We start from the raw sequence: 17,267 nt of genomic DNA, 5'->3' as shown, positions 1-17,267 counted from the left end.
CCCTCGGTCAGGTCAGCCTAATCCCTCAGAGCTGAAGTGCAATCAACCAATACAATTCAACTCACAAAATAGGTAACCGTGCACCAGGCCTATAAAATGCTCCCCACTCATCTCGATGCAGCCAGTCTCCATAGCAACTAGCAGCACTGACTTAGGAAGGCCACGCTGGGCCAGGCCTACCTTTTTCATCTTGCCACTTTTGGTGCCCACGAACGCCAGTGAGTGGTTCTTGTAGACGTAGGCGATCACGGATGTCATCCTGTCCCCGTCTTCGGTGAAGATGGGGAGACCTCGCACCATCTCCGATACTCCCAGAGGGGCATTCATATCCAGGCCGCAGAAATTGTCATCAATTGTTAACAGCTGTGAACAGAAGGGGGAGGAGGAGAGAGAGCATGAGGCCACTGAACATGGATTAATAATACAGGAGTACCTAGGGGGCCCCAGCCAAGATCAGGGCCCCATACCAGATGCTCCACAAACACAGTAAGAGACATTCCCTGGCCTAAAGAGCTTACAATCTAAAGAGACAAGACAGACAAACAGCCAGGGATGCTGGAACGGGGGCAGCTGGAGCCCGGCAGTTTTGGGGAGCCATGGACCATCCACCTGACCCTGAGAGCAGCCCCGGGCTCCCCGCCCAGGGCAAATGGAGGGACCCCGGCTCTCCACAGCTGCCCGCGCAGCTCTTACCATGGCTGGGCTGCGGCTCCGAGGCCCCACCCCCAACCGGAGCGGGTGGGGATAAGAACCACACGGACAGCTGTGGGGAACCTCGGACCCTCCACCTGCCCTGGGCGGGGGCCTCAGAGGTGGGGACACAGGCTGCTCTTGGGTCCCCCACCCCCATCCTGAGCAGGTGGAGGGTCGTGGCTTCCCGGCCCAGCTTCAGCTTCCGGCTTGGCCAGGGGTGGGGGGCTCTGCCCTCCCTCCCCCACTTTTGGGAAGGCAACTAGCCCACTGTCACACAGCAAGTCAGTGACAGAGTCATGCATAAAACCCAGGGCCTCCTGAATCCTAGTGCAGTGCCCTACCCACTGGACCACATCACCTCATCCTTTTGCCTATTAGTTTATCATTCATGACCTAACAACCAAGCCCATGGTCTGTTAAGAATCTCAGCTTAAATATTCCCAGTTTGTGTCAGAAATGCACATAAATCACAAGGGACTCATTTCCCAGACCTGAAGAAGGGCTGTGTGTGGCTCGGACGCTTGTCTCGCTCACCAGCAGAAGCTGTTCCACTAAAAGATATTACCTCACCCACCTTGTCTTTCTAAGGGAATCAGAGTCAGGACTCCTGGGTTCTAGTCCCGCTCCCCCAATCACACAATGTGAGCTTGGTCAAGTCAGCTAACCTCTCTGGGTCTCAGTTTCCCTTCTGTAAAATGGAGGTCACTAACACCTACCCACCTCAAAGGGGGATTTTGAGGACGATTAACTCATTAAGTGTTTGTAAAGCACTTTGGGCCCCTGGAGGACAAGTTCTGTAACTGGAGCTCTGTAGTGGCTCTCTCTTTCTTTCCAAGTGCTGAAGACATCTGTAAAGCCCTAACAACCTGAAAAACTGCCCTGCCCACTTATACACCTTCACAGCCACTACGATCTGCTGGGCTACTACTGTCTCTTTCTGGACTTGAACGCCTCAGGATTGGCACAGAGGACCTTCATATTTGGAACTTGGTCCATGAGAGCCCAAAGTGGACAGCCATCAGAATATGGTGGAAGCTGTGAATGCATTTGGTTTAGCATATGGTTAGGTTTCTTTGATGGTGCTTCCTAGAAGATCAATAGGCAATGTATTCGCTGCAGCAGACGGCATTGGCAGAAGCATCTCTTCTACCTAGCTTCAGGCAACACGGTTTGATGAGGAGGGCATTGGACTGGATGTTAGGAGACCCTACCCTGTTAACAGAGGTTCTCTCCTTTAGCTCTAGTAGCAGCAATACGTGCTTTGTCAGTTCTATCAGTGCTGGTGTTGCGACATTCCAGTTGGTCATGGCACGCTAGGTGGTGACAAGGAAGCAGCCCTAGATGGCCAGAGTGTGGTGTATAATAGCACATTTGCCAAGGCAATAGGTTCTATGAACATGATTCATCAAAGCACTTAAGCATGTGCTTAAATGCTTTGCTGGATTGAGGCCTATAAGTGTTAATTAAATAAGTGTGCAGAATGTCTATCTAATTTTCTTAGATCAATAATAAAATGATCATGAGCATTACTGTTATATTTGCTTTATATTTGCTCATATCTTCCTTGACACATGGCAAGAAATTACTGCTCTTGCTTGAGTTCCCTAGCAATAAAAGCCTGCAGTTGATCAGCTTTGTCCTCACCTGGCAATTACAGGGAATAATTGCAGATGGTTTTATTGAACAGGAGAGTAATGTGTCCTAAAAATAGTTATAAACATACAAAGCCCCCCCAAAGCATTTAAAGAGCTATTAGAAAAGAACAGCAAGACCTGAGCTCTAGCCTGTTAGAATCATTAATCTCTGGGGACTGCACCTTCGGAGTTAAAACATCAACTCAGAGAGCAACTGTGGATCAAATCTTAGGACTCCGTGAGTCACAGTTTGGGTGCTATGAGTTTACACACCAGTAGACAATTTAGCATAAAAGGTATGGGGCCAAACTCCAAAGGCCAAATTCATCCTTTGTGTACACAGAATTGTACACAGTGATTACCCTGTAGAACTCAGTGAAGCTAAATACCATTGGGACCAAGACCCTACTAGTATTTGAACAAAGTTCGCATATTTATATGGATGGGAACATCAACAGTTACATTAGATAGGATAAAAAATATAAATGGGATATAAATAATCATGCTTCAGGGACTCAGTCAACCACTAACTGCATGGGGTCAGGAAGAAACAAACTATGAGTTGATTATTCAATAGCTGTCTTCTACTGGGTTTCTCTCTGAAGCATCTGGTACTGGCCATTGTCAGAGACCGGACAGCAAGCTACATGGACTGTTGGTCTGAGATAGAATGGCTGTTCTTATGTTCTAGGATGAGTAAATTGCACCAAAATTCACTTGCAATAAGGCCCAGTTCGACCAGAACCCTTAGTGAACCTTGCAGTTAATGTGATCGATGTTTCACATGTGTAACAAAACCAGACCCACATTTAGCCTGATCCACTTGTCAGACAGACAGAGAGGGAAATGAAGAAGTCCCATCCTATTGGTGTGAAAAAAAAATCCCCTATTTCTTCTCATGGCTTTGAAGAAAGAAGGGGGAACCCATTTCGCCACTAAAAAGATGCATTTCATTAATGGGAACCAAGACACTTCACCCTGGAGCCAGGATATGAAACCCCACCCAAAACATCAGGGCTGGCAGCAGGCAAGCACTGAGAGGCGAAGGTTGGTTGGCATGTGATCCTTAGACATGAGGTCAAGGCATCCCTGGTATAACTATCTACCCGCGTACTCCACTCACCTCACTGCAGCAAACACTGACCATTCTGGCTGAAAGAGCTTAAGGGCAGAAGGGACCATTGTGATCATCTCCTCTGCCCTCTTGCATGATGCAAGCTATAAAGTCTCACCCAGTGATTCCTGCACTGAGCACTAGCTCCGCCAGCAGTTCTTGAGAACATCTCCAGATAAGTGGAGATTTAACTCTGATCACCATGACTTATTTCTTCTGGTTGAGACTGGACCTGGCTCCAAATGAACTTGCGTTTTCCATTGAAATCAGATCGATGTCATAATTTTGTCCATTTTAGATGCAAAACGAAAAGGTGAAAACCTGTTGATTTCATCCAAGCTTTTACAAGCAACACAGCCTGGTGCTCATGGTACTTTTCAAGAGTGAAATGCCTGCTATCCTCCTCAGAAGAGGCAGCTGCAGGACCAGGGTCCCCCACAACATTCTCTAACCCTGCCGGACCATGTCTAGTTCAGTCTTCATGGATCATTCAATCACTTTCTCTGACGCAAATGCCAATAAGGCAATAATAGGAATACTCTTTGCTATGCAGGCAACTGTCCTCTAGGTCCGAAAGTGAACTGAGGCTAGCAAGTAAGACATACCACATGGTAATGATTTTCAGCTAATATGATTCTTTCTCCAAGATCGACTGCAGAGATACAAAAAAGTGCCCTATCTATACCACTACCTAGCCCCTTACAGTTGCGGCTCTCAGCTATAGTGTTTATATCTTATACACAGCTAAGACAGCAATATACCCGTCTCCTTTAGTCAGGAGAAACATTAAAGTTAGTTCAGATTTATGCTGGGGAGGTCAGGAGCTGCAAGTACAGGTTTGTTTTCAATTCCAGACACTCCTAAAGGCAATATACAGTAGCCAGGCTAAATTCTCCAGTGCCTTCTCAGCTAGACAATTTTGTATTAACTACTTTTAAGAACAAAAATTGCAGCTAGTACGTTAATGCACCAGGAATGCCAGATGTTCCAGGATGGCTGTTGGCCGAATTAGGACATCTAAAAGATGCAAAAGGAAATACCCAGGGAACGGGAATAGAATCAGTGTTTTGCCCCCTCTCACTCACTGTGTCAGTTCGAATCCAGCCTAGAAAATCATATTATGAGCTGAAGCCAGTTGTGTGACTGAGACACAGGACTGGACACTAGGAAATTGGGGTTCAATTCTTGGCTCTGACACAAACTGTGTGACCTGTGGCAAGTCACAATCTCTTTCTGCCTCAGTTCCCCAAGTGTAAAATGGGGATAATAATAGAACCCTCCCTCCCTGGTGTATTCTGAGGCCAGATTAATTTGTAAGGTGCTGTTAGAGCAGTGGTCCCCAAATTTTGAGGGTCACACACCCCACTTCCCCCGTCCACATCCCCCAACCCTCCCTGGAGCCAGGGCCAGGAGCGGGGCCGTGGCTTGGGTTGGGTGAGCGGTGACACAGACAGGGATAAGGGGGCTGGGGCCACAGCTGAGGGTGGGGCTGGGGCCGGGGCTGGAGCTGCAGCCAGGGACCGAGGCTGAGGGCAGGGCAGGAGAAGAGCCAGGCCATGGTGGGGACTGGCAGCCCGGCCCGTGGCCGGGTGCGGCTCCATCCCTGACCCCGCCCGCAGTTTAGACCCCAGGCTGGGAATGCTGCCCCTGCCAGGGGCTGAGGCTGGGGACGAGGCTGGGAACACAGGGTCGGTAGCTGGGGCTGCAGCTGTAGGTAGGGCCAGAGCTGGGGGTGGGGCAGGGCTGGGTGGCGCTCCCTCCCCACCTCCCCATGGGGACTGGCCCAGCCTGCCGCACCCCCCTGGGGACCACTTATACCCAAGGTGTTCTAGAGATCTGAAATACTGTCACATGAAATAGTTGGCAGTTCCCCATTCAATTAACAAGGGGGCAGGATTGTTCTCTAAGCCCTAGCAGCTCCCTCTCCAGTTCATGGCCGAGGGACATTGGCAGGACACTTGGGGATACTCTCTCTGCCTGTTTTCATCATCCCCGTTCTGTGGATGGATAAACAGAGGACTGCAGTGTCCAGAGCTGCCAATGGGGACACGCTGGCCAAGCAGTACATTTGCTTAGGAAAATCAGGAAGATGTGCGACGAATAGTTTGATTTAGTGAAGGATTCTGGCAGGATCGTGATGGTCCCTAGATTAAGTCCATTAAAAACAGCTCCAAGCCCTCCTGGAAAGAAGGACTTTGCTGGGCCAACTGTGGCTTGTGCCCGTCTCTGCTCTTGCTAGGGATTGTCAGGGCCTCTAAGAACTTGAATCGCAGCAGAGGGATTACAGTTCTGACGCGCCTCTTTCCACCACCTCATCTGATCCCACAGGCAGGAGAGAGCAACTTGGCCAAGCTGGCGGATTTAAGTGCCAGATATCAGGGAGCCGGCCTGAACGGGAGCTACAATAAATCTCCATTGTCCTTTAAACATCTGCTTTAGCTATGTGTCTCTAAACAGCCCCAGATAAAGAACACTGCCTAATCCATATTTTGGGGAAATCCTACAGATGGGATTAGCTATCCCCAGTTCCTCCTCGCTTTCATTTTGGCAGCATCTCTCTCACTAATCAAAGCACAGAGCAGTAGAAGGGCCTTTTTCCAGGGATCTCAACAGTCGGCAAAGCTATCCCAGAGATTCACTGGGGATCAGGCTGGCCTCAATGGCCAGGTCTTGCTTTTGATTTACAGCTAATAGCTAGAAGTTCTCTCTTTATACAGTGGCAGGTACTTGGCTACTCACGCCAGTTATCACAGGCTTGGCTACTGCAATAGGCATGCACACACTTAAGCTGGTCGTGCTTCCAGCAGAGCCGACAGGAATACAGATTCACCATCAGAAGGCATCTGGGTCTTTGCAAGGAGATAAGCATCTCTTCCATCAGCTGATTTCAAGATCTTTCCAACAGAAAGTATCAAAAAGGCTAATTTGGGGAGATATTTAAACAACAGGCAGGACAGAAGCTCTAGGGAAATCTTTATCCTCTGTTTGCAGGGATATGGACTGGAGGGTCTAGTAGGTCTGTTCCATCTTGTGGGCTAGAAAGATGGAAAACATAGGCCACTAGCCGAAGAAAGCATAGACCACCAACCAACCATTCTCTTCAGCAGTTAACATGCAGCCAAATGACACCCAAATCCATCAGCGCCCGTCGGCAAAGGAACTCTGTGATACAATGGAAGTGGGACTGGAAGCCAGCATTTGGGCGGCGTTACATTATAATTACAAACTGCACTTCGCTCGTGCAACCACACCAATGCTTACTGTGCAATTACATGTCACTACATACAAATGACAGTGCAGTTACAGTTACTTTACCAATTACAGAGCAATTGCACCCACTATGCTAAGAGGTTTTCACCTGTAATTCAGGAAGCAAAGAAGGAGAGGGGGAGGGGGAGGGAAAGTTACTCTAATCGACTAGGGTTTGAACAAACGTTGGGTTTTTAGGCCTGTAGTTTAAGCGTAAATTCAAGGATTGGTGGCAAGCTTGCAGAGCACTGTAGAATCCTAAGGTAGCACATACCTGCATTTATGTTACCATTCTGCCCCCAGCACGTGGTTTGTGCAAGTCTATGCCACGTACTTCACATTGTAAAAACTGCAATTTCCTGAAGAGGTGGCTGCATTTCTTATGAAGGCTAGCAGGTTTCGTTCAATCTTCAGGCCTTCTGCTAATGGAGCTGGGCTGATTACTTGTTGCAAATAATCATTTGAGAGTCACTCACAAAGCCATCCTGATTTCCTGACTAATCAATGTTTGTGGTGTAGTTGAGGAGGCATTTGGATGAACAATGTTCAGCCTATGGAGTGTTTGGAAACTCTCCCCTCTTTCTCATGCATGGTGTGTGATTGGTCACGAGTCACATGATAGTGGTTCCACTCCAGTAATGAACTGGGAGCCGGCGCTGCAAAGCTAACAGTGAGGCAAGCAGCTGTGTTCTGCACCCGCTGAAGCTTCTGAATGACTTTCTAGGGCAGCACATTGCAATCATCCAGTCTGGAGGCCACAAAAGCCAGGATAACTGGTGCTTTCCGCAGCAAGAGGGGCATGGTCACCTTCCAGCTAAACAGAGAGAACAGGGTACTTCCAGCCACCATTAAAAATCAAGGAGTAGTTGAAGAGCAAGACAGATGTAACCCCACCATGTTGAGTATGTTCCACCCATAGATGGCTCACTTGTGCCCTAACCTCCAGATGCTTCCCCTACCAATCAGCATCACCAGTGAGCCTCAGTCAACTCATTCTCAGCCATGCCCGTAGCTTAGCCAGACGCTGGGAAAGCAGACTGTCTGCATTGTTTGAGCCTGATGGGAGATGCGGAGCCGAGTTGGAGGCTCCAGGATGTTTTCTTAGTAGACAAGGCATCCGCATTCCAAAACCCAAACACCATGACTGCATCAGCAGAGAGGCCGAGGACCTGGGACCAACTTTTCAGCAGCCAAGGCCTTCCTTTGGCAGGTACAATTTGCAGCCACAAAAGCATAGGTGCCGGAACTGGGAGTGCTGCCGCACCCCCTGGCTTGAAGTGGTTTCCATCATATACAGGATTTACAGCTTGGTTCAATGGCTCTCAGCACCTGCACTATACACATTGTTCCAGCATCCCTGCACAAAAGAGGCTGGCCTTGCAAGCCCAAGTCTTGGATGGTAACGCAGCAAGCTACCCAATCACAGGTGCAGATCAGGCCATCAGAATGCAACTACTAAGACTTGTGTCTGCAGTTCCTTTGCGGGCATGAATTCTGCCCACAAACCAGATGGCATCTGCAGACTAGCTAAAAACATACCCCAAATGTGCAAGGAACCTGAACTCCCCATTTGACCCCCAAAAGTAACCCCTGCCACTCAGGGTTTGAGAAGCACATGGCTGAGATGTGGTGGGGAACAGTGGTTCCAGGGCTCTCAGCCTCGTACTTTCCATGAGCTCTGAAGTTCACTGAATTTTTTTCATACTGAAAGAGATTATTGACTGGAGAGAGACTACCTATATGCATTTAGGCATCTTTTAAAAAGCGAAGTATTGATCAGGTAAGCTGCAACAGGTCTCTTGTAAGAACATATCCTAGCAGCAAAGCTGTGTATTATATATATGATAGACAGTGGCACTTCACTTTCTTTAGTGCTGCTGCAATCAAGAGTGTGGTGCTGTTGCGCCATCATGGAGAAGAAAAGTCTCTTGCCAAAAGAAACTGCTCTGCATAAGCATGAAACTGCTTTCCAAAGAGGAAAAAGCCCTGTTATAGACAGCTGCTGCATTCCATCCCAGGCTGCATTTCAATGATAGACTAAAGGATTCCTCTGTAATTCACTCCTGTAAGGCACGCAGCTACTACAGTGATGTAGGCAGTATAAGAACCAGAATGGAATGGAAAAGAATAGATTGTGTGGGATCCCTGTTATTAGTTATATTATGGTAGTAGCACCTAGGGGCCCATGTCCTGGATCAGAGCTCCATTGTGCTAGGCACTATACAAACACAGAACAAACAAAAACAAAAAAACAGCCCTGCCCAAAGAACCTTAGATTGTAAACTCCTGTCTACATTTGAGACCTTATATAGCAACACAGCTCTACTGACAGAACAAGGAGTAATGGTCTCAAGTTGCAGTAGGGGAGGTTTAGGTTGGATATTAGGAAAAACTTTTTCACTAGGAGGGTGGTGAAGCACTGGAATGGGTTACCTGGGGAGGTGGTGGAGTCTCCTTCCTTTGAGGTTTTTAAGGCCTGGCTTGACAAAGCCCTGGCTGGGTTGATTTAGTTGGGGATTGGTCCTGCTTTGAGCAGGGGGTTGGACTAGATGACCTCCTGAGGTCCCTTCCAACCCTGATAGTCTATGATTCTATGATTCAGCTGCGCTACTGTAAGATCTCTTGTGTAGCCGCTCTATGCCAACAGTAGAGAGCTCTCCCGTCGACATAATTAAAACACGCCCAATGAGCGGCCGTAGCTATGTCAGCAGGAGAAGTGCACATTACCACTTATGCTGGCAAAATTTATGTCGCTCAGGGGTGTGTTTATTTTCACATCCCTGAGCCACATAGGTTTTGCTGACATAAGTGGCAGTGTAGACATGGCCTCAGTTTCTCTCTCTCTCCCCTCCCCTTCTAGTGTCTCCCTGGCAAGGCTTACATATAGCATTTTGGGATCGTTCAGGACATGAGCAGTTACACACGTGTAAGATGTTTTCTTTTACTAAATACGAACAGTGACGTGATCATTATTTGGATGCGCTTTTCAGTTATGCATGGTGGGGGTGGGGAAAGACCCCTACAATGGCCTATTGCTGATGGATTATTCTCAAACGTGCACCAGCAGTCTAGGCGTTAAACCTGGCAAGATGCTGTGCACCCTCAACTCCCGTTCCAGGAAATGGCAAATGCAAGCACTCAGCACCTGTCAGGATTGAGTCCAGATGCCTCCCCAAAGCCAGAACTGGGAGAGATTCTCCACTGAATAACAATTACTATAATTATTATTTTGTTATACAGACAAAATGATAATTTGGGCTGCAAAGTGCTATGCATGACAACGGGACTATATAAATTAAACAACAACACTGCTTTGCATTCATATAAACACCTTCACCCAATGATCTCAGAGCTGTTAAAAAACGTTAATTAAGCCTCACAACAGTGCTGGGAAGTTAGCTTAAGGACTGCTATGAGCAATGTGTATGTGCTCTTGCCTTTTATCGGATACAAGCAAAACAGCTCAGCTGTGTGTCAAAGGCCCTATATTTCTAACAGGTAACAGAGAATCCCCTTTAGTTCAAGTACTGTGCTTTTGGGACAGGAAGAATTGAGTTCTCTCTGGCCTTAGCATCCAACTGAAAATGAATTTAAAGAACCCTAGTTATCACTCTAAAAAAAAAAAAAACCACTAAACTGTAAAAAAAACCTCCCATTTACTACCTCTGTCTCTCCAGAGATCAGTACTTGAGACACTCAGAGCAGCGCAGTATAAATTCACTCCAGCCATTAAGCCCAAACTCCTACCGCATCTGAAAGCGGGACTGTGCCATGGAAAGCCGCGGCAGCTCGTTTTAAGCAGTAATGCCATAACGATTACATGCTTGTGTTTCCTGGCTCAGGCTCTTGACCAATAGCCCTGATCCACTGGCAAGTGATGGGTCATTCCCTCATTAGTAGGAATATATTTCATTAGTCCCTTCTGCGCTCTCTCGGACTCCCCCGCTTTCTCTCCATACCCGAGTGTGCATCTGGATAATGTCACTTGTGTGCAGGATAAATCAGCTGAACAAATCCTATTATATTTTGGAACACTGACAGCGACATGGTAATGACATTGAAACAGGGAAAATACTGTGTTGCTCCTACTGATCTCATGTCACCCACATGGTCTAGCTGCCATGCCAACTTCACTATTGTACTAAGATGACAGAGGTCTCGGTTTCTCTCACGAGAGCCACCATTTTTGGGATGTACACGGACACATCCATATTATAGATGGTCTGTCTAGTCTCTCCCATCTTTAAAGCGTTATTAACCCACCTACCTCCACAGTATCTGTACCGCTGTGGGAGACAGGTCACTGACTCGCTAACAGTACCTAGATTTAAACAGTGGGGGGCTGGTGAAACGAGAAAGAAACTGGGTGATGCGGATGGCACTGTTATATCAATTGCACACACACACAGCAGGAGCTGGGCCTAGAACCCTGGTTTTTCAGCTCCAGACAGCACAAGTGTCTAACACTGGAACCAAAGGAAAACTTCTGGTGATGGTGGGATTAGATCCCTTTATGGTCACTGGGTGGCTAGCCAGGGAGTCTGATGTCACTCACACACAAGCCAGTAGGTTATATAGTATGTTCCTGGTGAAGGGTCATCCAGACTTGCTACATCTCATAGGCTGACATATCCAGAGTCTCGATCTTTAGCAAAACCTGCAAGGCCGTGCTCTTTATTCTTGGCATGTGTCTAAATAAGGGAGAGGTAGCCAGTGGGAAGGGAGGCTGACCATGTGGCTCATGCACTAGACTAAGACACTCCATAGCTCTGGGTTCAACTCCCAGCTGTATCACAAGCTTCCTCTGTGACATGGGGCAAGTTACTTAGCCTCTCTGCGCCTCAGTTCCCCATCTGTAAAATGGGACCAATGATTCTGATTTGTCTATTTACAGTGTAAACTCTTCAGGATAGATACCGTCTCTTACCATGTGGACCAAGTACAGTGAGGCCTCTGGGTAGTAATAATGATGAGCAAGTTGCTGTGCTGCTCTGGGGAGATTTGCTTTGCACCCAGCACAGGACTTCGTAGAATCTCATAGGACGCACCAGGAGCATTGAAACGTAAAGTAAATGTTTTTTTAAGGACATTGCCAGTTTAGTGCACTAGCTGGTTCTTTAAATATTAGAGTCCGAATCCGGCCCCGACTTACATGACTCCACTGAAGTCAGGGAAGTGAGAGGGGGCGTAAGTCAGTGCACGACAAGGCCCAGAGGGCAAAGCTAAATTCAAACGTACCCTTGACCCTCTTCCTCAACAGAAGGGATATTGTGCGGCTCCGGGCCCGGGGCCAGTGGTGCTTTAAATAGCATCAGGCTTGTGGGAGAGCCCGAGTTCCTTTGCTTCTGGTTCTTGTAGGACTCTCGGATTCTGCTGCGTTTTTTAAAAAACGGTTACGTAACTATCCCCTTGGGCTGGCAAACTTGCAAGGCAACGCGAGGTCAGGCCTGGTAAGTAGCTGTTCACCTGGCATGTAAACAAGTGCAAGGCAATCATATGGAGCCCACAGAAAACCTTAGCCTACCACGTGCCATGGAGCCGCTGGGGCCCTGGCAGCCGAAGCGGCTAAAATCAGCTCCGGAACAACAAATCTAATCGGTTGCGAGACATATGGCAAAGAGCAACGTGCAGCGGCTGAGACAAACTCAGCAAAGCTCTTCTCCACGCAGGCAGCCAGGGCGGGGCTGCTGCTTAGCGCACCTGCCCCTGGGGCGGCGAGCACCTCACACCCAATGCAGCGCGAAGGCGGCCTGCAGAGGAGGGGGCGCCGTGGGGGAGGGAGCTAAGAGACTCTGCCTGAAACATCCCAGACACAACAGCACTAGTCAGCCGCCTCGGGCCCCATTCCACCGTCAATGGACGTTCTGTGTGAGCAGGGTCAACAAGCAAGCAAGAAGCCAAGAGAGACCGGTACAGAGCGCAGGCAGTCATTTAAAGGGACAGAAATCTTATATATTTTTCAAGTCAATATCTTTTAAAAGGGGGTTGGTCTGCAGCTTTATTTATTTTTTAAAAGAAATTTTTGCGGGGAGGGGAGGGGAGTGGAGAGGAGAGGACGGGAAGGAATTTACTTCCAAGGGATATTTGTTTTGCAATGTTACAGGCAGCCAAACTGAACTAGTGGAGGATTATTATTGGCATTACCATAGCGTGCACGCTCTGTAACAAGGACTACTTTCTGCAGTGGATCACACTTGATGCCTCTAATAAATGACATGTCTAGGACATTAGGTCCTGATTCAGCAATGCACTGAAGCACGTGCTTTGACTTGAGTCGGTGCGTACGTGCTTTGCTGCAGCATGGCCTTATAAAGGCACTTTTCAGCCATGAATCTCAAAGCACTTTACAGGGCAGCTATCAAGTAAAAACTATGCAAATGAGAGGTCATGGTAGGAGGGGCGTGTCCATTCAAATACCAAACTTCAGCCTTTGAGCATGCCCAGTGTGAACTGGAGGAAGAATGTGTGAATAATGCACATGGCATTATTTCTGGGCCTGTTACCTTTCAACCTGCTGTCCTGGCTGAGCGGGAGTCAGTTAACCTGAGTGCCTTATACGTTTAAACAACGTGTTGTGTCCTCTCATCTGAGAGACCAGACTCCTGAGTGCTTCTTAAACATTACAAAGGCTTTGCCCAAGGTCACAGAGGTCAGCTAGGACAAACCCAGTTCTCATATACTCAGCTCCACTGGGCCCCAGCTGTCCAGTCTAGAATACTCCATGTGTTCGGTACACTGTGCATACATCAGCTAATTAACCTGCATGGCTGCTTCCGTGGAGGGGTTAAGAATTGCTGGCCACATTTTACAGAGGAGAAGCTAAGGCACAGAGGTAAAGTTCCTTGCCCGAGGTCACACAGCAAGTCAGTGGCAGAGCTGGACGCTGAACTCAGCCGCTCTAATCATCCAGCCCTGTCCTCGTTCTACCAGAGCGCAGAGATAATAAATGTAGCCCTTACGTAGCATGTTTCACCTAGAGATGCAAAGCAGGTAAAGGTCAGATGGGGGAGCCGTAGCACAGAGACGGGAAAGAACTTGTCCCAGGTCCCTCAGCAAGGTGAAGGGCAGAGTCAGGAAGAGTGTCCAGGACACCAGAGTGACAGTCCAGCGCCCTATCCATTGGGCCACAATGCCTCTCTGTGATTGACAGCTCCCAGAGTCAATATCAACTGAGAACCACCCTGTCTCGTTTCCTAGGCTGAAGAGGTGCTCTCCACTACCCACAACGTCTACTGGGACTGATTATATGAGCATAGAGCCTGAAATAATAAGACTAGTTGCCTCCTCTCACCATCTGGAGATAGTCTGGAGAAGAGAAGACTGGGTGGGGGGACATGATAAACAGTTTTCAAGTACAGAAAAGGAGGAGGGAGAAAAAAAATCTTTAATCTCTGTGGATGGGACAAGAAGCGATGGGCTTAAATTGCAGCAAGGGTGGTTTAGGTTGGACATCAGGAAAAAACTTCCTAACTGTCGGGTGGTTAAGCAGTAGAATAAATTGCTTAGGGAGGTTGTAGAATCTCCATCATTGGAGATTTTTAAGAGCAAGTTAAACAAACACCTGTCAGGGATGGTCTAGATAATACTTAGTCCTGCCATGAATGGAGGGGACTGGACTAGAAGACCTCTCGAGGTCCCTTCCAATCCTACACATCAATGATTTTATCTACAGTGAACTTTGCCTGCACAAGGCATTATTTCTGGGCCTGTTACCTTTCAACCTGCTGTACTGGGTAAATCTTTGAGTCCTTGTCTTGACAGTATCTTTAGAGGAGGAAATGAGGAGGGAGCTATAAATGAACCACTCTTTGGCAAATTTTTAAACATCTAAATGTTATTAAACCCCCCATTACACTCTTTGCCATTCCTGATAGCAAATCTCCCCGGGCTGAGGGTGGAAACAGAAACTTTCAACTTTGGAATCAGCTTCCCCTTATGTGTGCTTTGCTGAGGGTTTATAGATTCATAGATTCCAAGGCTAAAATGACCCATTGTGATCATCTCATCTGACCTCCTGTATAACACAGGCCATAGAACTGCCTCAAAACAATTCCTAGAGAAGATCTTGTAGAAAAACATCCAATCTTGATTTTAAAATGGTAAGTGACGGAGAATCCACCACGACCTTTGGTAAATTATGCCAGTGGTTAACTAAACTCACAGTTAAAAATTCATGCCATATTTCCAGTCTGCATGTGTCTAGTTTCAACATCCAGCTATTGGACCATGTTATACCTCTCTATACTATATTGAAGAGCCCATTATTAAATATTTGTTACCCAGGTTGATATAGACTAATAACATCACCCTTTAACTGTCTCTTGGTGAAGCTAAATACAGTGAGCTCCTTGAGTCTATCACTATAAGGCAGGTTTTCTAACCCTTTAATCATTCTCGGGGCTCTTCTTTGAACCCTCTCCAATTTATCAACATCCTTCTTGAATTGTTGACACCAGAACTGGACACAGTGTTTCCGCAGTGGTCACACCAGTGCCAAATAGCTAAAATAACCTCTCTACTCCTGCTCAAGAATCCCCTGTTGGTAATCTATGTGGATTTAGGAAAACTGAAAAAGGTAAGAACTATAAGTAATGGAATGAAGCGGAAGGAAAATGTAAAGGAAGATAGGAAGAATACTTCCCAAACAGTGGGATCGTGGAAGAGTCCCTAAGGCTATAGCTTCGTAACTATCTCCCTAGTCACAGCCTCAGCAGACGCTGAACCCGAGACCTCTGGATCTAACACACATAATAAGCCTCTACAGGGTTGAGCTAAAAGAACAGCTTTATTAGTTCAGAAGCACCAATGGACTCCAACTGCTATACATGGCCTGTCCACTAGAGAGAGACAAAGAGCCCCAGCATGCTAGTGCAGGTTACATCTGCACTGGGGGATTTACCGAAAATATTCCCACCGGTGAGCGCAGTTACATGAATTAGTCCCACGGAAGCTGATAGCAATAGCCTATCAGGAACTACTCAGAATGAGAAAGTGCTCAACTCATACCGACATGAGTACAAGGAACATACATGCAAAAATGCAGAGGCCAGAACACCTTACTGAACTTATCCTAAACTGATCCAGTTGTCGTCCTTGCGTGATCCTTGCATACACTGATCGTATGGGAATGCCACACAACCCCACGCATCGGAGGTCCCACCTCCTTAATTCGAAAGCAACTGTCCATCTATTTTTCAAAGAGAAACGGATATTCTCCTATGCACTGAATAAAAGTTTTAGCTGTACAATAATCCACCACCACGCCCCTACTGTTCCTGGAGACTGAAAAGAGGAAAGCTAAGGCGAGAGGCCACACAAGGCTTTGCTTTTGGTGCTACTTTTCTCTTAGCCTCTGGACATGCTGGCACTTCCTACCACACCTCCACCCATCTCTATGGAGGATTCTATTTTGCAGACAGAACGCTCCGGGTGGGGATTCCTGGGAACAATTGACTAGTAAGTGGCAGTGTTGTCCAGTAGCCAGTGCACAGGACAGATTCAAGAGACCAGAGTTCTATTCTGAGCTGCGCATTGACCTACCCCATGATCTCGAGCGAATCGTGTTTCTCTCGGTTTCAATTTCTCCATCTGTAAAATGGGGATAACGATACTTTCCTTCCCCGGTAAAGCACATTGAAATCTTTAGATGAAAAATATGGTGTAAGAACTTGATATTATTATTGCTAGGACAGGTGTTTGTTCTCCCAACCAAAAGCAGAAATCCAAATTGATAACCCATTGTAGGGGAGGGGGGGAGATGAATAGTAACACACTAACATTCACAGCCACTTGCTCGTCACAGTTGCATGGTATGTGGATCTTCAGGATAACAGCAAGCATAGAACTCAATTGCTCCTATATTAAGAGCATCAGAACGGCCATACTAGGTCAGACCAAAGGTCCATCTACCCAGTGTCCTGTCTTCCGACAGTGGCCAACGCCAGGTACTTCAGAGGGAATGAACAGAACAGGTAATCATCAAGTGATCCATCCCCTGTCGCCCATTCCCAGCTTCTGGCAAACAGAGGCTAGGGACACCATCCCTGCCCATCCTGGCTAATTGCCATTGATGGACCTATCCTCCATGAACTTATCTAGTTCTTTTTTGAACCCTGTTATAATCTTGGCCTTCATAACATCCTCTGGCAAAGAGTTCCACAGGTTGACTGTGCATTAGGTGAGGAAGTACTTCCTTTTGTTTGTTTTAAACCTACTGCCTATTGATTTCATTGGGTGACCCCTAGTTCTTGTGTTATGAGTACAAGTACAGACCCCCTACTGCTTGAGCTATAAGAGACTCTGCCTGTAGCTGCTAGCCATAGAGGGTCTATGACACACCATTAAGCAGTCTTGGTTCTCGCCCACAGGATAGCGGTGCACCCATCAGTCACCACCTTATAACATTTTGCACTTGCACAGCATGTTCCGGCCTTGTCGTCATCAATGCAGCGAGGGGAAGTGACTCGCTCAAGCTCACATAAAAAGGTTAGTGGGAGAGTTGGGAATATACCCAGGAGTCCTGACTACCGTTCCCCTGCTGAAACTACTTGGCAACTCTGCCTCCCTGTGACTCACAC

General features: G+C 47.4%; 1 protein-coding gene across 1 annotated transcript in view; it reads right to left on the bottom strand.

Moving 5' to 3' along the window:
• PLXNA4 (plexin A4) overlaps window positions 1-17,267 on the bottom strand; it is a gene marked incomplete in the record, with an annotated part of 626,278 nt that overhangs the window by 566,431 nt on the left and 42,580 nt on the right. Inside the window, 1 exon segment of the mRNA XM_034764290.1 lies at window positions 181-363. Coding sequence (XP_034620181.1) covers window positions 181-363 — 183 coding nt within the window.

This window comes from Trachemys scripta, chromosome 1 (assembly GCF_013100865.1).
Source record: "Trachemys scripta elegans isolate TJP31775 chromosome 1, CAS_Tse_1.0, whole genome shotgun sequence".
NCBI classification, from domain to species: domain Eukaryota; kingdom Metazoa; phylum Chordata; order Testudines; family Emydidae; genus Trachemys; species Trachemys scripta.
Note: the sequence above shows the minus strand (reverse complement) of the source record. Positions and strands in the feature narration are given on the sequence as shown.